This window comes from Plasmodium gaboni, chromosome 13, assembly GCF_001602025.1.
Source record: "Plasmodium gaboni strain SY75 chromosome 13, whole genome shotgun sequence".
Classification (NCBI taxonomy): domain Eukaryota; phylum Apicomplexa; class Aconoidasida; order Haemosporida; family Plasmodiidae; genus Plasmodium; species Plasmodium gaboni.
In genome coordinates, this window is record NC_031493.1 from 438020 (window position 1) to 462784 (window position 24765).

Genomic DNA, 24765 nt, shown 5'->3' on the forward strand with positions numbered 1-24765 from the left:
TATCACTTTATAATCTTACAATTATATATGTATGTATGTACCGTTTTATATAAAATGAAGAATGCTTAATTACAATAATATGAAGAAAAAAAAAAAAAAAAAAAAATACAAATAAACAAAATTATTATTTATGAACCATTTTTAAAAACAAAATATTAACTAAAAAAATTATATAACATGATAATACAATTAATCATGTTGTTTTCTTTATTATATATCATACAAACAATTTAAAATTTTTTCTAAAGTTAGTTTATTTCACGAAAATATTTTAATTCCATAAGTAAACACACAAATACCAAAATTTTATGAAAAAGGAGAAAAATAATTAATATGCAATAACCAAATATAAAGAAAAAATATATATAATATAAAAATAAATAAAATAAAATAAAATAAAATAAATATTATATATATATATATAAATGTAAAAAAAAAAAAAAAAAAAAAAAATTATATTGATAATAAATATTATGTATATTAAAAAGAAGTCTATTTCTTTGTTTTTTATTTTTTCATTACAAAAATAAAAATATAAATATATGAATAAAATAAGTAAAAAAAATTATACACATATATATTATATATATGTATGTAATAATTAATTATAATTATTATTTTATTTTTTTAATATTTATTATATAAATAAATATATATATATATTTATTTATTTATATTTTACACCTTTTTTATATTATATCATAGTTTTTCTAATTAGACTATTATAATATTTAACACACCATATAAATTTTATACTTTTTAGAAATAATTCAGGGGAAAACATAAAATTTTAATTTTTTATTAAATAAATATATAAAAGGTTTAAATTTATCATATTAAGTTTTATTTATTTTACTTTATTTCTCATTTTTTATTTCTTCATAATCTATAAATATTTTATTTTACTTTATTTCTCATTTTTTATTTCTTCATAATCTATAAATATTATTCTTGTAGAAAATTATGGAACTTTATTCCTAATTGTAAAATATATATATATATATATATATATATTTAATGATTATTACATATATGCAATTTATTTATCCTTTCACCCTTCCCAAAATTAATAGTACACACTTGCAAAGACTATTAAGAATATATATATATATATATATATATATATATTTATTTATTTATTTTTATATTTTCGTAATATTATATTTTCACATCCTTTATATAGAAAATAACATCATATTTATACCATATAAAAAACATATATTTTTACAATTTCTTTTCATTCTTCTTTAGTAATTTATTCAAAGATACATTAAAGGTGGAAACCATTACACACAAAAAAAAAAAAAAAAAAAAAAAATATACATTATATATATACATATATGCAATTTTTCCTTTTTTTAATGGTACACATAAATTATCATTTATCTAATACCAGTATATAAATTAATACATAAAATATTGTTCAACATACAAAAAATAAAAAGAAAAAAGAATATGGAAAGAAAGAAACGAAAAAATCTTAAACGTGTCAGTTGCTATAATGATATATGTTTTTATTAGGATGTTGAAAATTTTGAGACACTTTTTAAAAAATTGTTATTTCTACATTTATGTAAAAAAAAAAAAAAAAAAATTGTAGAAATATTTACAATAACCAAGCATAAATAAAGTATATGCAATATAAAAATATATAAATTATATATAATATAAAAATAAGTATTATATGTTATAAATACGTATATTTTTTATTTTCTCTTAAATAAAAACGTACTAAGATAATATAAAATAACTTTTATATATATAATATCAAATATAAAAAAATAACATTTATAGTTAAAAGAAAATTCGAATTAATAAATGCAAAAATAATTTATTAACTAAAAACCTGCTTTGTTTCTATTATTTTAGGTTTTTATCAAATAAATATATAATTAAAATATTCATTTATTATGTATATATATATATTTACTACATTTGTTTGTAATATAAATAAAATACTAGAACTACTTATGTATATTTTTCATTTTTAGAAAAGAGCTCTAAACTTTTCTAAAGAATAATATAAATGATAATAATTATTACATTTTCACTATATAATTTTATAACATTTAAAACTTTAATTATTGAGTATTTTTTTAAAAATAATGTTATATATATATATATATATATATATATATATATATATATATGTATAATTCAATACACACCCATACAACTTAAAGAAAATAAAATAGGAAAGAAATGAAATCTTACCTATTTATTCATTTATATCATTTTAATATAAGCTTATTTTATTATATATAGTTACTAATATTAAATATTAACTAAAATGTTATAACACAACTGTATATAAAATGTATAAAATTACATTTCCTATTAATATAGGATTAAAGTTATGTTTTAATATATAAAAAAGGAAAAGGGGATATTATTAATATAATAATATTTACATAAATATTACTTATTTTACTAAATAATATATATATAATATAATATATTTATATATTATGCTTCTTTTAAAAAAGAAAAAAAAAAAAAAAAAGGTATAAAAATAAATAATAGTTTTGATCTAATAAAAATATTGAAGTTGAAAATAAAACAACCCTCATTTATAATATATAATTAAAACGATCTTTTTTATAAAAAAAATATTTCTTAAAAAATATTTTTTTTATTATATTACTATAAATTTTTATTCTTACGACGTGATGCATAAAAATATTATATATATATATTTACATATTTATTTAAATATAAATTAATATTATATTATATTATATTATATTATATTATATATATATATATAATAAAAATATTAACAATATATCCTTATTTCTAAAAAAAAATATTTATATATATTAATTTTTATATTATATATTTATTACCTATTAATAATATTCAGTAGAAATTTCTTATTACCAATTATCATATTTAGTGTAGAAAAGAAGGTTACATTCATGATTTACAAATTTTATATATTTCAATGTTTATATAATAAAAAAAATATATTATATAATTACTTAAGAAAAGGTATATATAAATTATATATGAATAAAAATAAAAAAAACTATCATTTTTTTATGTGTTTTTTTTTATATTATTAATATTATATAATATATATTATATATATGTAAATATAATATTAAATTATAATGTACACGCCTCTTTTTTTTTTTTTTTTTTTTCCTATATATATTATATATATATATATTATATATTATAATTTTATTATATAAAAATTTATATATATATAATTATATGTATATGTATATATATATATATATATATATAACACAAAAAAAAAAAAAAAATTGAAAAATTAAAAAGAATAATATATTTATTTTTATAGTTATATAATAAAATATAAATATATATATAAATATATATATAACTTTAAAAAAAAATAAAAAAAAAAATTCGTGAAAATAGATAAAAGAGAAAATCCATTCGTTATATATAATATATAATTTTTCCATATAATAAATTTTATTTCATCTTAAATATTATTATCCTTATTGATTATTTCATAAGAAATTGCATTTTTCTGGCATTTTGAAAATTTTTTAAATATTATTATAAAAATATATTAAATACAATATTTATTATATAATATAAAAAAATATATATATGTAATTTATATATCTATATATTTTTTTACAGATCATATAATATATATATATATATATATATATATATATATATATTATATAATATATTTATTTTATTTATATTTATCCAATTTTACATTCACATTATTTATGTAAAGATATAACATATATTGTATATATATATATATATTTATATATAATATATGAAAAATTAAAAATAGTAAGCTTTAATTTTTTTTTTTTTTTTTTTTTTTACACAAATAAATACAAGGATATATATTTTAAATTTAATAAATAAATAAAAAATATATATATATAATATATATATATATATATATATATTTTATATGATAATAATATATTATGTATATTCATTTTTCTGTGAATTTTTTATTTTTATTATTTTATTAAAAGTATTAAATAAAATATAAAAGATGAGTTGCATGGATTTGAAGCAAACAAATATTCATGATATTACTGAAAAAGAAAATGAAGTAAAAAAATAAAATATAAATATATATATATAAAAGAAAATATAACCACATAAATATATATATATAATATATATATTTGTTTATATATTAATATATTAAAATGTACAAAATTCCATGAATAATTTTATAATGTATATGTACTTATAAATATATTCTTATATATATATATGTATATTTTTTTTTTTTTTTTTTTGTATATTAAGGGTAAAGAAAATATTTTAGTAGAATCTAATAAGAAAATGGGAAACCATGAGAATAAGAAATGGTAATAATTAATAGATATTAAAAATATAAAAATATTTATGTACATATATATAATATGCTTGACATTTGAATAGCATTAATTATAATTCTCAAAAGAATGATTATATAAAAAATAAATAATAAATAGGATAATATATAGGGAAGTAAAATATATATATAATATATATTATTATGTATATATGTTAATTTTGTTTTGTTTTATATTAGGGAAAGGTTCAATAAGAATAATCGAAACAATAATAATAGCGAATTATATAACCAGAAGAATTTAGTCAAAATGAACTCTAATCATAATAATAATTGTGAAGATAAAGATAACGAGTGGGCTGATTTGAGAAGTGGAGCAAATACTAGTTTTCGTAATTCCATTAAGAATAATGAAAATTTGATATTTTCAGGAAATAATAAAAAAGATAATGGAATGGAACAAGAAAGTTGGAGATCTAATAAAAAATTTGATGATATGAATAATAGAAATAACAGTTTGAACAATAATGATATGAGTAATAATAATATGAATAGTTCAGATAATTCAAAATTAAGTTTTAGTAGGAATTTTAAAAATAGTTTTAATAAAGGTATGAATAGGAATAATTCTATTACTGGTAATGTAAAAGGAATTAATAATAAGAATTATAATTACATGAATAATAATCAAGAAAATGGTACAAATAATAATGATATGAATGGAAATGACCAAAATAATTATAATGGTATATTTAATAATAATTTTACAAATTTAAACAATAAAACTTTTTATAAAAATATGAATAAAAATAACAAATTTAATAAAACAAATAATCGCAATAATAATAATAATAACAATAATAATAATAATAATAATAATAATAATGATGATGGTAATATTAATTATCAAAATACCAACGAATTTAAAGATAATAAAAAAAATATGAACTTTAAAAATCAATATAATAATACTTATAAATTTGATGAAAATATGAATAATTCTAATACTATGCATAGTAGAAATTCAAATGTAGAAGAACATCTAAGAAATAATTCTATCGATATGAATAATTCAAATTTAAATAATTATAATAATCAACAAACAAGATTTTCATCTCTTATGGAAAACGAAAATGAAAATAAAAATTATCATAATGGAGGAATGAATAATAATATTCCCTTTAAAAATAAGTACGACAATAATAATAGTTCCATGAAAAATACAGATAATAATAAAACAGATACATCATATAATATGAAAGGAACAATTAATAATGACAATAATAATATTGATTATTTAAGAAATATTAATAATATTAATGAATATAAAGGTTCGGCAAAAAATAAATTTTACACGAATTATATGAATAAGAATAATTTAAAATATGCCCAAAATAATAATGATAATATGAACACTAATGAAGATAATAATAATACTAATAATAATAATAATGGTGCTTTTTCAAATTATCAAAATAATAATATGAATAGAAATAATAGTATAAACATGAAGAGAAACCTTAACAACAATAACAATAATAATATGAATAAGATGGGATCTCAAGATAAAAATCAAAATTCAAATAATAACTTTTATATGAATTATAATCATCAAAATAGGAAAAATAGTATGAACAATAATATGAATAATAATATGAACAATAATATGAACAATAATATGAATAACAATATGAATAACAATATGAATAACAATATGAATAATAATATGAATAATAATATGAATAATAATATGAATAATAATATGAATAATAATATGAACAATAATGTAAATAAAAATAATAATTACTCCAATATAAATAGTTTGGATAGTGATATGAGTCCAAATTATCATGCCCATGTTAAAATGAATATGATGAATTATAATAATAATGAATCTAACTCACCTAATCCTAACCAAATGAATTTTGAACAAACTAATAATGATAATATGAAAAGGGAAAATAACAATATGAATAATTATGGTTATGATGATAACACAGTACATGCAAATAATAATAGTCCACCAACTGATTTTTTTAGTAGAGCGGTTGGTTGTAATAATAACTATTTAAATAACAATAATAACATGAATAATGCAGTAAATAATAATTCCTCTAATGAAAACAGTATGAAAAATGAAAATAATGATAATAAAACTGTTGCAGATAATAATGATAACCTAAGCAAAAATAACAATAATATTAATATGAACGAAAATGTTAACAATAATAATAATTTAAATAATAATAATAATAATGAATATAATAACCAAAATAACAATGAAGATGAAGATGACGACGACTGGGGAGAACTAGGAGAAGACAAATACATAGACATAAATTCAATTATGAAGAAAAAGAATGTTATTTTAAATCAACTAGAGGCAGATTTAAATGATTTATCAAAAAAAGGAAATGACGGAAAAAATAAAAAAAAGAATAAAATGAAAAAAGATGATTTGTTTGTATTGCCACATACGAATACCTTATTAGTCGATAAGAAAAAGAATAAAAAGAATAAAAATAAAAATGCAAAGAATAATAATACAAATAATAGTAACAACAACAACAATAATAATAATGATAATATTTTGAAGAAAGACAGTGATGCAAATGATAAAAATGCAAAACAAATTGTTAATACTAGTGGCGCTAATAAAAAGAAAGGAAAAAAAACAGGAGTAGAAGCAAATAGTAAAAATGTCGAACAAAAAGGAGATACTACAACGTCTAACAAAGAAGATGAAGAAGTAAAAAATGATGAGGCAAATAATAAGCAAAAGGATTTAGTTGAAGATAAAAATACAAATAATGTAAACGATGTTGACACAAAAGCTGATGGAGATGATAATAATAATAATACTAAAGGCGAAGAAGATAATAAAGAGAAAAAAGAAGATGACAATACTGTTGTTGAAAAACCAGCAAAAGCTTTATATGTTTTTAAAAAGAAAGAAAATATGTCACCTATAGAATATATGGAAAGACAAGTAAAAAGCTTGCTTAATAAATTAACTGTAGAAAATTTCCCTATTATTACAGAAAAAATGTGTCAAATTATGGAATCTCGATTAAATACTGATGAAATACAAACAGTAGTAAATCAAGTTATTGATAAAGCTGTATTAGAACATGATTGGTCAGAAATGTATGCAGATTTATGTCAAACATTAAAATGGAGATCACCAAATTTTGAAATGAAAAAGAAAACATCCTTTGAAATTGCATTATTAAAAAAAATTCAAGAACAATATGAAAACTTACCAAGTACATTTGAATCCACTATGAAAGAAAAATTAAAAAATGATGAAAATGAAGAAGAATTAAGTTTTGTTGAACAAAAACAAAAAAAAAGATTATTAGGAATTGTAAAACTAATAGGAGAATTATTCCAAAGACAAATTGTTTCTATATCTATTGTTATAAGTATAGCACATGATTTATTGATTGCATATGAAGAACCAAAAGAATATTGTATTGAAGCATTTCTTCAACTAATTTATTCTACTGGATTCTTTATAGACAAAATTGAAAAATATAAAAATGTTTTAGATACATGGTTTGGTAGGTTGAAAGAATTACAAAGAAAAAAAATGTATTCTAAAAGAATTAAATTTGTTATTCAAGATGTTTTTGATTTAAGATCATCTGAATGGAGAAAAAAAACACACAAAGATACAGCCAAGGGATTAAATGAATTAAGATCCCAATTAGAAACTGAAGAAATGATGGGAGGTTCTATACACTTAGCTCAACTTGGTAATATTGTTATTGTGGGGGAAAGACATAATTTAAGAAATAATGAATCCTATTCAAAATATATGCAAGAACAAGAAAAACTGAGTAAACAAAATCAAAAAAAATAAAGAACACATCTTTTTCTTTTCTTTTTTTATTCAATTATTTTTATTTTAGGATAATCTTTATTATATTTTTTATAAATGCATTATATATATATATATATATATATTTATGAGTAAATAAATTTTAGTTTATATATTTTAAACATACAAATTAATAACAGTATAACCGTTATATATATATATATATATATATATATAATAATATATGCATTATTGTTTTTTTCATTATTTTTCATTTTTTTATTATTTTTTTTTTTTTTTTATTATTTATTTATTTTAAAAATTTAAAAAAAAAAAAAAAGAAAAAAATATAAATTTATATATATAATATTTTATTTGTATGATTTAATATATATATTAAATTTATATTATCATATAATAAATTATATGTAATTTTTTGTTTAAACATAAATTAGTATTGTATATTAAGTTTTAATATATATATTAATTTTTATTAAGGTTATATGTATATATATATATATATATATATATATTTATATATATATTTATATATATAGTCTTTATATATTATACATATTTATATAATAGAACATGTTATTATATATAAACCTTTACATATTTATATAAAAAAAAAAAAAAAAAAAAAGAAATTTAGATATTATAAATATGTTTTTAGTTGTTAATATTATAAAAGTAACAAAAAAAATGATGATTACCAAAAAAAAAAATAAAATAAAATTGAAATGATATATATATATATATATATATATATATATATATATATATGTATTTAATATATTTAGTCTTACATTTTAATAAATGTGTAAATATGCATTTTCTTTTTTCTTGTTTCCCTTACATTTTTTGATGGTATTTCTCAAATTTAAAAAGAAGGAAAAAATGTAGAAAAATATAGTAAGTATCTAAACATATTATATGTTTCTTTTTTTATTTTTATATCTATCCTCCTCTTAATTGTAAAATCATATGAACAGTTGATCCAGGTACCACACGATAGTCGCTTAATTTCATATCATCATGCATTTGTTTCCCTTCAAAAAAAAAAAAAAAAAAAAAAAAATTTTAAATAATAAATAATAAATAATAAATAAATAAATACAATAAATACAATAAACGTTTTGTATATAATTCTTTTCTTTTTCATGTATAATATCAATTTAATATATATAGTTATATATTTCCATATAAAGAAGCAATGAAAACCTGAGTATATTAATCTTATTTGTTTAGCGTCTATTCCTTCTCTTTCCTCAATAGCCATTTTTATTTGAAGAACAGAACTAGAGGGTTCAAAATTAAATGATTGTCTTTTCCCTGTTAATGTTTTAACTAATATTTGCATTTTTTTTTTTTTTTTTTTAATTTATATAATTATAAGTATAATTCCTATAAGTAATATTTCGTAATCATAGTTTAGCAAATATCATAAGAACATATATGAATATTTACAGAAAAAAATATACATATGTATATATTATATATATAATATATATATATATATATATATTTTTTAATATTGTAATATATGTGGTAATATTTTCTTTAAAGCGTTTATTTAAATCCTCGATAATTTCTCAAAGTTAAAAAATAATATATATATATATATATATATATATATATATATATTTTATTTGATTTTTAAAAATAAAATTTCAATTTACATATAAATAGAATAATATATTATAATGTACATAAAAATAATTAAAATATATATATATTAATGGGATATATGTTAAATATATTATATATATTTTTTTTCTTGTATAAGGATAAAATAATTTCTTCTTATGAGAGATATGTAGTACTATAAATAATAACCATCAAATGTATTTTGTAACACATATGAATACTTTTTATTTTTCCAAAAAAAAAAAAAAAAAAAAAAAAAAAAGTGGATTATTTTATTGAAATATTTTTTCTTTTTTTAATTTCTTCTTTTTGTTATTTATAACATGATTTTTTATTTTAAAAATATATATTACATTCATTTATATTATATACATATATTTATTCATTGAGTATATTTCCTAATGAATAATATTTTTTTCTTTCTTTTTTACAGTATCATTATATATATTCAAATTAATATATATTCAAATTCTTTAAATTTTAAAATAATGACTATTTTTTAAAGTGAACATATATTATTTAATAATTAAATTAAAAAAAAATTCGGTATACCATCCTTCAAATACACAAAAAAAAAAAAAAAAAAAAGTATATTAAAATATTATTATATATTGATGATAATCTGTTATATGTATTCTTATTCACTTCTTTTTTTTTTTAAATACAATAACAAAATCATATAATATTTTATAATGTGTAGGAAGATATACAATACTTTTAAATATAAAATGCTTTATATATATATATATATATATATATATATATTATAAAATTAGAACTACATCACTTTATGCTTTTTCTATGATCTCATTAAATTATTCTTTTCATTCCTTTTTTGAATTTTAAAATATTTCATATGAAATTAACATATATTTAAAAAAATATATATTACGGTTTTTATGAAGGAAGAACATTTAAGGTCACAGGTTGTAATTACTTTCTATTTATTTTTTTATTATATGAAATATATCATATTTTATATTATTCCTATATTTAAAAAAGCACACAATCGCACAATATCTTTTTTTCATCGAGCTTATGTAAGAATAATATATATATATATATATATATATATTTATTTAAATATATTATGTTCCATATTACATGCACCTCCTTTTAAATAAAAAGAATTTGGTCTTGTATCCTTGTAGAATTTTTTTCCATCTATTAATTTATTCATCTGAAGTTCAATATAGCTAATTATTTCTACATATATAAATCGTATGTATACCACATGTAATAATATTATATGGTTGTTGGTCATTCTTAAAAGATTATACCTAATGTTATTTTCTTTTATAAAAGAAAAAAAAAAAAAAAAGGAAAACATTAATAGAATTATTTTTTTTTTTAGACATGGTCTATTAAACAAATAAATAAATAGAAATATATATAATATTTTATGTATACTATTAATGAAAAAACTTAATATATAAAAATAAAAAATATATCTTAATATCTTTATACTTTTACCCTATTACATATAAATAAAATAACTTCTATTTATTCTATAAACATATATATATAAATATATATATATATATATATATATATATTTCATATAATCATATATGTACATATGTTTAATTGAATGAAAAAAAAAAAAAAAAAAAAAAAAAAAAAAATCCGAGAACCATTTCAAAATAAGACATTTATTATAACATATATATATATTTATATATATATAACTATAATATTCCAAGGACATAAAATATTACACTGAATTCTAAAATGAGATCTTACGAGAAGAAAAAGAAAAAAAAGTCCACAAAAAAAAGTTTACACAGTAGAAATAAGTGGTCTAGCAATAAAAGCAAATCTAGTTATAAAAAAAAAAAAAAAAATTTAGTTAATTCAAATTACAATTTACTAAACGATCTTCAAAGAGAACATATAAATGAACACATAAAAAAAAAAGAAGATGAATATATGAACCATTCAGATGTAAATATATATGAAAACAAAATAAATGAAGTGGACAAAAGTAGAAATATACCATGTGTTACTTCAAAAGATATAAATATTGATAACGGAAATATTAATAAAGAGAAAAAAATAAAAATAAAACAGAAAAAAAAAAGAAGAAGAACAAACGAAGAATGTATTTCTATTCCCAATGTTAAGGGAAAAACAGATGTTCCCATTTTGTATTCTAACAAGGAAATAATATTATATAAAAAAAATGAAAGCTATAGTATTAATAGAAACAATATTGATAATGACAATGTTGATAAGGACAATGTTCACAATGACAATGTTTATAAGAATAATTCTCATAAATATAACATGAATCACAAAGGAAAAACAAGAAAATGTTCCTTTAACACAAATAAAAACAACATTTCAATAGAAAATAAAACTAGAAACAATAAATGGATAAATAGAAAGAATCATGTTGAAGAAAAAAATAAAAAAATATATCATAACATGTTTAAATCAGAAGATATAAGTAATCAAAATTATAAACCACAAAATTTTAAAAACGTTATAATTCCACATGAACATTCTAGTGAATATTCCAACAAATCACATGAAAAAAAAAAGGAAAAAAAAAAAAAGTTATATTATAGTAGTACTTTACATAATAATTTTGGAAGAATAAAGAAAAATAATACATTGTTTGAGGAATATGAAGAAAAGCAAAATGAAATTATAAATAAAAAATATTATATGTTCCATAGTGCAGATATATCTAATAATAATGCAAATTTATATGCTAACCAAATTAATAATAGTTATGAAGAGGAAAAAAATGAAAAAACTATCTCAATTAATTTCTTAGACAACATATTACCTGTAGACAAAATAATACAATATGTAGATGATATATCAATAGAAACACTTGTATATATATTAAACACATTAGACATAACCAATTCGACATCCTTAATAGAAGGATTACCACATAGATATTATAAAGAATATCTTATGTGCACAAATAATATGAAAAGAATTATAGAACTTATGGAAAATATAAATAATGAAAAATTGGGAAACTTTTTTATTACATATAAAGAAGAAAAGGATATATGTAAATATATAAATATATTATCATTAGAAAAGTTAAATAATATTTTAAATTGTTTTAATATTGATAATTATAAAGAGTTCATATTATTATTTGATGAATATAAAATTCTGGAAATATTAAACACACTTTCAATAAGTACTTGTTTACATATTATATTAAATATATCTCAAAAGAAATTAACATATATATTTGAAAATATAAATGAAGAAAAATTAATTATGTTAATAAATGAAGTACCTATATGTAAATTTTATTATATCAATGAATGTATACCAATTCAAAAAATAGGTACCTTATCTAATAATATATGTTATGAAAAATTATACCATCTTCATAATTCTCTATCTAATAGTAAATATATACATTATATAACTTGTCATTTATCCATACATATTATTATTCAACTTATAATTGACTTACCTACATATAAAGCTATACAAATATTGAAGACTATATCATTAGAAAAAATAGCACAATGTATTATGTTTAATAAAAATTGTTTTAATATATATGACATAATATATAAAGCATTTCATATAGATAAAATTGTACAAATAATAATTCATTTGGATAATGATATTAATAATATAAATATTTTATTAACGTTAGCTAACTATACTGATATAATACATTATATTAATTATATACCTTTTAATAAATTTAAATTATTTATAGACAAAATACCTATATCTTTTCTCAAAAAAATTATAAATGATATATCTCTGAAAAAAATGATCCAATTTTTTATGAACAATAACAACGAAAAGGTTATAATATGTTTTCATCAACTAACAATTAAAAATCTTAATTCGGTTGTACAATTATTACCAGTAAAAAATATAATACCTTTGGTTATACCTTCTCATATAGATATTCATAGTAAAGAAAGCAAAAAAATTATTAACCGTTTAGATGCTAAAAATATGGTCCATTTCTTAAATGATTTAAATGATAAACAATATAAATATATTTGTAATTATCTATCTCTTGAAAAAATTCACAATGTACTTAATAATAGTACCTTTGTAAATTATGAAAAGTGTTCCATTGTCATTTTATATATGCCCATTCCAAAAATAATAGATACATTTCACACATTAAATGAAGAAAAGAAAAATGGTATAATAGACCATATACCCTCTTATATTAAAGATACTATAATATGTAATATATATGATAACACCAAAAAAATATATATATACCTAATGAACCCAATACAACAAATATTTATTTCATGTATGTTATTTAAACTCAACAGAATTTTTGGTAATCACTATCAAAATATAAATAAGAAAAAAAAAAAACATAACAAAAATAAGAGGGAATATATTCCTTTATATTCTATAAAAAACAAATTTTATGATATCATAAAAAATATAAATATTAAAAAGTATCATAAATTCTTAAATCAAGTATCTTGTAACAAAATTATAGAAACACAAGATGTTATACATAATATAAGGAATAAAAAAATATATGAACCTCAACAAATAGTACAAGATCTTTTTTTTTATTTTAATATTTATCAGTATGTAAAGAAAAAACAGGATAAAAAAGTTTTACATATAAAAAGAAATATACCATTAAATGTTCAAAATCATGATAAGGTAAGTGGAAAAATATGGAATAATATATATTCTCCAATAACATTAATATCTGATCCTATGCTTTCAAATAATAGCTCTGATAAGAATAGTTACTTATATAATAAATCTTATATCACGAAAAAAAAAATAAATTCAAATGACCTACTATATAATAATAATAATATATATAAAGACGAAATAGCACCTAACAACAATGGAACCCATTATATTGATCTTTCCAGGAGAGAGAAAATTCTACCTATTAAATCATATAACATACAAAATAAGGATAATAATAAAAATAATACATCTACAAATATATATTACAATGAAAATATTTCATTAAATAATATTTGCAATGAGAAAAATATAAATGAGGATATGACAAAACATGTCAAAATACATAAGAAAGAAAATTCATATATTCCTAAAGGTAGACACAGTTTATATATTTTTTTAATACACCTAATTCATGTTATAAAAAAACATATACAAGACAAAAATGACAGAAATATTAATGAAAATAATTCATATAATATAAATCATACTACAACTGATAATAATAATAATAATAATAATAATAATAATAATAATTACAATAATTTGAACATATATCATAATAATCTCTTGTCGAACACATCATCAACTGACAAAAATTATTACAATAAATTTATTTTTTATCAAGTGAGAAAAATAATGAAGAATATATTTTTTAGCGTAAGGAAAATTCTACAAATGAAAAATCGTTCAAAGGTTATAAAAAATATATCAATACTTCATATTATGAATGCTGATTTATTACCTTATATGATAAACTCAAATTATAATAATATATTTTACGATGCATCAAATAATATAAAAAATACTGAAAAAATAAATCATAATCTCAACATATCTGATAACAGAAACCATTTACAAGAATACAAAATGTTTAATATGATTGAAGACTCAACCGAATTTTTTGATACTAGTAATAATTTTGTAGTTATAGAAAACAAACATACAAATATAATGTATTCTTCAAAAGAGAATGAAACCAAATTTAGTCTAAAAGATGATATACCTATAATAGAACATACGAACAATGATATAGAATTAAACAATGAACAAATAATTAATGACATATGTGTACAAAAAAATAAAAATAAAAATCCTCTTTATTATGTTTCCCTTTTATTTAATAAACCTAATTCATTTCCATATATAATTAAAAATAATACCATAAAAATTGAGAAAAATGAGAAAAATGGGAAAAATGAGAAAAATGAGAAAAATGAGAAAAATGAGAAAAATGAGAAAAATGAGAAAAATGAGAAAAATGAGAAAAATGAGAAAAATGAGAAAAAGTACAAAAACTTTTTTTTTTTCAAAACAGCTAAAATATGTGATACTATAAAAAATGAGGAATGTGATTCAAATACCCAAGGAGATAATATCAAAGATTATATATTAACAACTAGTGATATATTCAAAAAAAGTGGGAATAATATATTAAATATTTATAACAATGATACAAAAATTGACAATAATATTGATAAGGAAGAAAGTGAACAAATAAATTGTATGAAATCTATTAATAGTAATAATATAAGTACTTTATATTGTAATACAAATGGTGAATCAAATAATAATAATAATAATGATAGGAACAAGAAGGACATACAAAAAAGTAAATTCAACAATTTAAGATATAAATGGAAATTATCAAATATTTCAGCAAAATATAAAAACAAAATATATAAAATAAATAACAATAATAATAATAATGGGGGGAGAAAAAATGTTTATTGTCTTAAATTCATATTTGTATTAAATAATGTTTGTGATTTAGATAAAAAGAATAATGATAACATTAATTTAACCCTTAATATTTTTATTTCGAAAACCAAAAAAAAACGACTCCTTAATATATATAAACAAAAAATCTTAGATTCTTCTTTAGATATCCAAATGAATAATGAAAAATATAAAAACAAAATAATAAACTTTAGTACTAATATTAGTGATACCATATGTTATATAAATTCAAACATTGTTAATATAACATTTGATAAAGAACAAAAAAATAAATTGGAATATTTATATTCATTAATAAATGAGTCGGATTCATCTAATAAAGACATTTTTATCAAAACAAAATGTGGTACCTACATAAATGATGATGGTAATACGAATGTGGATAATCTTGATTATTATCATAGAAGTGATAACCATATGAATAATGATAATTATAATTACAATTACAATTATGATACAAATGTAATATCAAATCAATTAAAAAATAATACTCTTGTTCATAATGAAAATAAAAATAACATCATGTTATCTGAAAAATCCAGATCTAATCTTTTGAATAAAAATATTATTCTATTATGGAGCTGTAAAAATATAGGATATATCCTTTTAAACACAGAGAATTCTCTTCATATAAATATTCAAGACACTTCACATAATTTATGCATACAAATAGACAAGTATAATTATAACACACAGAAGACTTATTTTTTTAATAATAATAAAAATTACAATAAAGGTACATCTATATTTTTTAACAGATTTGTAAAAGAAAAGATAAATTTTAGAAAATTAAAAGAGACCTTTTCAAATATAATTGAAAATAAAAAAAAGAAAAAAAAAGTTGTATGTAAATCTTTATTGGAAGAAAATAATAAGGATAACATTCATAAATGTAAGGACAATGAAAAAACAATAAAATATAAAAATGTAATTAATTTAACAAATAAAAATTGTACTGTTGAAGAAAATAATTCTTTAAATAAATATGAAAATAGTACAAATACAGATATATTAAAATTCATAAATATAAACTTGGAAAATAATTATAAATCGGAACAACATAATACTGAAGATAATATCAATGATGATATTATTTATTTTGGTAATGATAAGTATGAATTTTTTAATGATACCGATATATTAGAAAACAAAAATATAAATCAGAAAAATAATGAAATATGTATAAACGATAAGCAAGTATATCATGATATAGATAAAGATAACTATTTAATTCAATATGATCAGAATTTAAAAAGAAAAAATAGTTTAATATTTATGAATAATACAAATGAAACGTGTTCGAATAACATGTTTTATGAACAATCTAAAAATGATGATCCTATTAATGATTATTATAAACATCATAATAGTATAGTTGTCAATTATTTTAATAACGTAATTAGAGAATCTAATAAAATATTATCAGGAAAAAGAAATAACATTAATAAACAAATAAGAGAAGAAATAATAAACATAAATGAAAGATCTATACATTCGTTGAATTCAAATGAAAAGGAAAAAGTACATCAAATTATTAGTAATGAATATAATAACATTATGGAATACGAGTTAACAAAAATTCCTAATCCTTATTTATGTGATACGTATCAATTTCTTAAATACAGTTATACGAAAGAGGAATTTAATATTATATTATATTTAAAACAGAGAAAAAAAAAATTAAATAAAATCAATGATATGTCGAATATAAAAATGAATGTTCAACAAAAAATTACAAATGATGGTAATAATATTATTGATATACAAAAGAAAGGGAAATTTGTCCCTCATATTTTTAATGATAATAATATCCTCAAACTAAAATTAATCACACTTGCAGCTAATGAATTATGCGATTATAAAGTATATAGCAACAAAAGAAACAACAACAACAACAACAATAATAATAATAATAAGGAAACTGTATGGTTTGAGGAAAATTTTGGAAAGATCAATTTAAGTTTTCATTCCTCTCACATTTTTTCTAGTAATCCTTTTATTGTTTCAAGGAAGCATTTTTTATCAGATCAGAAAACTGAAAATTATAGTACAGCACAAACAACACAAAATAATAATAATAATAATGGGGATTTAAAAAAGCAAAATAACATATATAATGTAAATGAAGAAGGTATATATGACAATAATATATTTGTCAAAGGTATTAATAAAAATACCTCATTTTATAATGAAAAATATGTTACACAAATAGAAAATAAGAAGGATTATAAAAATGAACTTCTTTCGTTAAGCAACATAAGTTATAATGAAATGATCATACAAAAATGTATTGAAAAAAATGAGGTACCTAAAAACTATAACAATTTAGGAAATTCGAAAAATCTGCAAAATGAAGAAAGATTCCTAACTATAACAGAAAAAAATATACCAAACAACAACAACAATAATAATAATAATATTATTTATGATAATAATATTTTCAACGGTTTATATATCAAGGATAATATAAAATTAACTAAGCCAACCATACAAGATATTTTAACAAGTTCTGACAAAGATATCTTATACAAAAATAAATCACCTTTTAATCATAAGCAAGAGATACAATCTATAAATACAGAACAAATAATAAATAAAATATATATACCAAATTATTCTTCTGATGTTGATAGAAAAGTGTCCAATAATTTTTCATGTATTAATCAATCAACTAATATGCCAAATATATTTTCCAATAGTGTTGGAAATATAAAGAGGGTTAAAGAACAAAATATAATTATGAACAATTCAAATAGTATATTATCAGATGTATCAGATATTTTCATTAATTATAATGATAGTAATAAAGAGGTAGAAAAAAATATGAAAAGTTCCTTTTTTCATAAATTAATTATTCCTATTCCTGAGGATAATGTGAATATGAATTTAATTGAGAAAAAAGAAACACATTTGGATGATAATAATATAAATATTAATTCAGTTGAAGAAAATAACATAAATACATCCCATCCTATTATGAAGTCACATATAGTAAGCTATTTAAATAATAAAAGTATATGGGAAAATTCCCTTAAAAATATATCGGAAAATTCTCTTAAAAATATATCCGATAATTCTCTTAAAAATAAATCAGATAATTCTCCTAAAAATTTATCAAAAAATTCTCTTAAAAATAAATCCTGTTCTGAATTTTCCAGAAAAAATCATCATAATAATAATAATAATATAGATAATTATATAAAAAATGCAAATAATAATATATCTATAAATGATACCCACAAAAATATAAGCCGAATGATGTATAATCTCGGATTTATAAATCTACATTGTTTATTAGAAAATAAAAATAAACACTTCTATTTAATTACCCAAGGATATATTAAAGCTAGTAATTATATTAACGACCAAATGCTTATACATACAAAATTATATAACGAATTATTTCAAACAAAATATATAGATCCAAAGAAAAATACAAGTATCATTTCTTCTTCTTTTGATAGTGTTACTAAGCAAGACGATAAATTATATTGTTTACATAAAAAAAAAAGAATGCTTTGTAATATTTGTGGACATACATTAAAACAAAATTTATTAAATGATTTGTTTTTCTTTAAAATAATTATTGTTACTAAAAGGGCTATTTTTTCAAATCATACTACAATCAATATAATTTATCAAAGTCCATTGATAAAAGCAGTTTTTCATGAAAAGGATAATATCAAATATAAATTAGAACAAACAAATAATAGTGAATATATATTAAAAATAATAGCAATAAAAAAAAAGAAAATACATAAAACATTCTCTCTATCGAAAACTAAACATTTTAGGAAATGTCTAGAAATTGAATTGATTAATAGTGGAAGAGATAATATAAAAAATCAGATATATGAAAGCAATGAAAATATATTAGAAAGAAATATATATGAAAAACAAGTATTTCATAAAAAATCGTTTGATAATACATACAAGACTACAAAAGATTCATTAATTATTAATAATGAAAAGTATAAATATGTACGAAAAAAGAAAAAAAATTCTTCTTACGAAAATATTAAAAATTATTCCCAAAGCTTATCAAATACAAATTATAGTAACCATTTATCTACCAATATTTGTAAGGCAAATAAAGCAATACTTAATTTTAGTATATTGGATGATAAGAATAAGAAGTAAGAAATAAAAATATATTTTTATATTTTATATTACATTATTTTTTATAGAATTTAATAAAAATTATATATTTACATTTATATTATATAACATATTATTTATACATTCATCTATTTTTTTTATAAAATCATCATCAAATTATTAATTTATGGAAAGTTTCATATATATATATATATAATTATAATTTTCCTTTTTACTTTAGAAAATATGATGTAGAAAAGTTTATAGTACCTTCTATATATTTTTGCACTAACGGATGACCCACACATTAATAACTAAGTTGTGCAACATATTATTATATGTATACTTTAATTTAAGAAATATAAAATAATCATAAGTAAAAGATCTTTTGATTAGTTATATAAACATTTATTCTTTTTAATATAAAACTTTATATTTTTTTTATTCTTCAAATTATTGTTTCTTATAATATATACATATATTTTTTTATTTTATATTAGATTGTAAAATGATTCTTACATATATATATATATATATATATATATATATATATATATATATATATATATATATGTGCATTTTTTAAAATAATTTTTTTTTTTTTTTTTTTTTTTTCTTAAATTATATTATAAAATAAAACAAAATATGTATATATGAATATTTATTATTATTTCATTTTATTTTATTTTATTATTTTTTTGTTTGGTGAAAAATATTTATTAAATATATTATTCCATTTTTATGTTATTTTATTTATACTTTTATTATTATATTTTATTTTATTTTTTGTAAAATAAGTTTCTTCAGTATAAATTAAAGTAGTAGCTATTTACCAAAATAGCTTATTATACTAAACTTTTTATATGCTTAAATATTCTTATATATAATAGACCTTATATATATTACTTTCTTATAAAAAATGAAGTTAATAAAATAAGAGGGTCCAATCTGAGAAATATTCGACCCCTATAAAAAAAAAAATGAACACAATATAAAATACAATAATATTATTATCACATTATATAAGAGCTATAAGATATCAATATTTTTTTTTTCATGAGGAAAAAAAAGGAAAAAAGAGAATGTATACAATAAAGTAGAAACAGAAATGTAAAAAGAAATAGAAAAATATCTACATATATATATTTTTTTATATAGTACATAATTTTCTCTTATTATGACAACATCTGTTTGATGATTTCTTATTTCTTCTCTTTTTTTTATTTCCTTTCTTGAATTAGAATATGTATATAAAATGTTTCTTTTATGTGATACAAATATTATTTATAATATTTTTAAAATGTCATGGTTATAAAATAAAATGTTTTAACATATTAGACTTCAGTAAAAAGAATTATTATTCTTTTCGCGAAAATATTAATTGTGAGCTTATAAAAAATAACGTAAATAAAAATAATTTGTCAAATGTTTTATTAAGAAGAAGGAAAAAAAAAAATGCACTTTCTAAAGAATTGTATGTTTCAACGTTCAAAGATAATTACAAAACACATACCAATTTCATAAGAACAAATATATTCTTAGAAGAAGATAAACAAATACAACAATGTAATATAAATAACATTATAAATAATAATGTGGGAATTCAAAGAAATGATGAAAAAAATAATATTTTAAATAAATATCAAATGGATGATATTAATATATTATATATCCTTCTTCTTAATACATCAATAATATATAAGAAGAAATATGATTTTTTTATGAACAAAAAATATATAAGATATTATTATCATATTTATAAGAATAATTTAGAAAGAGATAAAAAAATATATAATATTAAGAAGTACTTTATAAATAAATTTAGTATTAGTTGGTATAATACAATAAAACCATATATGAATAATATATTTTTAGAAATATTAAATATAATAGAAAATACACTGGGTAATAAAATATTTTATATAGATATAAAACAAGAATTATGTAAGAATAAAGATGATATTATAAATACCTTATATGATATATATAAAACCAATTTTACAAAATGTGACAAAAAACCTATCAAATTATTATTTATAGGAAGTAATGAATATAGTAATTTATGTTTTAAAATTATTTTATTAATAATTAAAAGATTAAGAAATGATATTATTTTAGATAATGTTATTACTAAAAGTCCAAGAAGAAAAGGAAGAAACTTAATTTTAAAAAAATCCAACGTAGAAGATGAAGCAATAAAAAATAATATCAATGTTTTTTATTATGATAAATTAAAAAATAATATACATATGTTACAGAATAAAGAAATTGATTTATGTATTTCGATATCTTTTGGAGAAATATTTAATTGTAATTTTTTTAAAACAATTAAATCTAATATATTTTCATTACATCCAAGTTTATTACCTTTTTATAAGGGTGCATCTCCTATACAAAGGAGTTTATTAAATAATGAAATACTATATGGATATACTGTATTTCTAACAACCCTAAATATAGATTCTGGAAATGTTATAATGAAAAAACCTTTTTGGTTTGACAGTAACTATAATTTTAATGATATAATTACCATATTATTTACACAAGGTACATTATCTTTAATAAAAAATATTTCGTACTTGGTAAACTATAATAAAGATATCTCAGATACACATATATATAATAATAATATATATGAGGAAACAAATAATTTAAATCCTTACCATGTGCAAAATAAATGTGACAATGAAATTAATATACAGAGTTCAAATTTGGAGAATAAAAATAATTCAAGGAATAATATATTACCATGTAATATTAATAATGTGCAAAATAATTATAATAATAAAATGTATATACAAAATGACTATAATATTAATAATAATTATGCACCTAAAATTAAAAATGATGAAAAGTATATATGCTTTTTTTGTTCTACATCATTATTTATACACAATAAAGTAAGGAGTTTTATAAATTGGCCAAAAGCAGAATGTACACTTTTCCTTCTTCAAAATGAAGTTATAAAACCCTTAGAAGTTAAAATTATTAAATCATCTTATGATTTAAATAATAATTATAAATTTATAAAATATGATAAATTAATAAATACTCATCATCATCATACATGTTTTGATAATATTCCACGTAATTTTGTATACATTCAAAATGATTCTTTAAATATATTATGTAAAAATAATACCTTGCTTAAAATTTATAAACTTCAACAAAAAAATAAAAAAATTGTTGATGCTTTGTCATTTATTAATAGTATTAATAAATGTTCCCTATTATATTAATAAGAACAAAAATATATATAATATATATATATATATTATATGTGTGTAGTTTTTTTTCATTTTTTTTTATTATTTTATTTATTTTTTTTTTTTTTTCGTGCTCAATTTTTTTTTTTAAAAAATATATATTTATTTATAATTACTTATATATTTCAATTCCCCCTTTTTTTTTTTTTTTTTTTAACCAATGTTTGAAAATTTTTTATTTTTTTAATATATTATTTTATAAAATAAAAAACAAATAAATAAAAAATGAAAAATTCCTAAAATCAAAAATAAAAAACATCAAAAAAAAAATTACATAAATATTATGTTTAATATGCTTATACAATATGATTTAGAAAAATGATGTATTTTAAAAGATTTTTTTTTCATAAGAGGCATAGAATTCCTTCCATTTTTAATTGTTATTTTTTTACGAAAAAAAAGCTACTTTATAATTTAAATAAAATTTTCTTTATCTCTTTAAACTCGTATCTTCTAAAGTTGTTATTTTCGAAGAATACATATATTTATTATTTGCAAGAAAAAAAAAATTCTTATTTGGAAACAAAATATAGACCCGACAATCCCTATAAGAAAACAGAAAGGTTCCAAAAAAAAAAATTAATAAATAAATAAAAATATATAAAAATATATGAAAATCTATTAAAATGTTCAAACATTCATATGTTACTTAAAAAAATGTATACATATAATTTTTTTTTAATAAAGTGGAATAATTTATAGAGATCTAATTGATGGTGTTTACGATACAGTTGAAGAAGGAGATACAGTGTATATACATTATCAAGGTAAAACAACAAATGATTTTCGTATAATTGAATCAACATTCAAGAGTATTATTCCACCTAAAATTATTGCTGGACATTATGACCAAAAACATATAAAAGCTATTTATGAAATGGTAATTGGTATGAAAAAAAATACAAGAAGAGAATGTATTATTCCTCCTTATTTGGCATACCCAAACCATTTTCCAACACAAGTAAGAAAAATGAAAGACAAAATATATATATATATATATATATGTATAATATTTATATTCATATTGGTTTTTTCTTTCTTTTTTTTTTTTTTTTTTTTTTTCTTTCATAGCCACTTATATACGAAATTGATGTTGTAAGAATTGTAAAAAAGAATGCTCAAAATAAAACATTCCTTCAAAAACTCGAAATAAAATTAGAAAAGATAATACAGACTATATGTTCTTACTTTTAACTTGTTTTCAATATAAAAGTACATTT

At 17.6% G+C, this 24765-nt stretch overlaps 5 protein-coding genes across 5 annotated transcripts; 4 read left to right on the forward strand and 1 right to left on the reverse strand.

The window, feature by feature from the left end:
• Positions 1–4003: 4003 nt before the first annotated feature.
• PGSY75_1312900 (putative eukaryotic translation initiation factor 4 gamma) lies at positions 4004–8159 on the forward strand (the record flags this gene model as incomplete). The annotated part of the gene is made up of 3 exons (XM_018787193.1): positions 4004–4063; positions 4267–4328; positions 4535–8159. 3 exons carry the CDS (start codon positions 4004–4006, stop codon positions 8157–8159), a joined length of 3747 nt encoding a protein of 1248 aa, XP_018639935.1.
• Positions 8160–9077: 918 nt separating this feature from the next.
• Positions 9078–9480, reverse strand: PGSY75_1313000 (ubiquitin-like protein nedd8-like protein; the record flags this gene model as incomplete). Its single annotated transcript, XM_018787194.1, has 2 exons — positions 9078–9169; positions 9342–9480. 2 exons carry the CDS (start codon positions 9478–9480, stop codon positions 9078–9080), a joined length of 231 nt encoding a protein of 76 aa, XP_018639936.1.
• A 2018-nt stretch (positions 9481–11498) lies between these two features.
• PGSY75_1313100 (hypothetical protein) lies at positions 11499–20578 on the forward strand (the record flags this gene model as incomplete). Its single annotated transcript, XM_018787195.1, has 2 exons — positions 11499–20317; positions 20521–20578. 2 exons carry the CDS (start codon positions 11499–11501, stop codon positions 20576–20578), a joined length of 8877 nt encoding a protein of 2958 aa, XP_018639937.1.
• Positions 20579–21523: 945 nt separating this feature from the next.
• On the forward strand, positions 21524–23518 carry PGSY75_1313200 (putative methionyl-tRNA formyltransferase; the record flags this gene model as incomplete). Its single annotated transcript, XM_018787196.1, has 1 exon — positions 21524–23518. The coding sequence occupies one exon, from the start codon at positions 21524–21526 to the stop codon at positions 23516–23518; it is 1995 nt and encodes a 664-aa protein (XP_018639938.1).
• Positions 23519–23863: 345 nt separating this feature from the next.
• Positions 23864–24739, forward strand: PGSY75_1313300 (putative peptidyl-prolyl cis-trans isomerase; the record flags this gene model as incomplete). The annotated part of the gene is made up of 3 exons (XM_018787197.1): positions 23864–24108; positions 24233–24506; positions 24617–24739. The coding sequence occupies 3 exons, from the start codon at positions 23864–23866 to the stop codon at positions 24737–24739; spliced, it is 642 nt and encodes a 213-aa protein (XP_018639939.1).
• Positions 24740–24765: the final 26 nt, after the last annotated feature.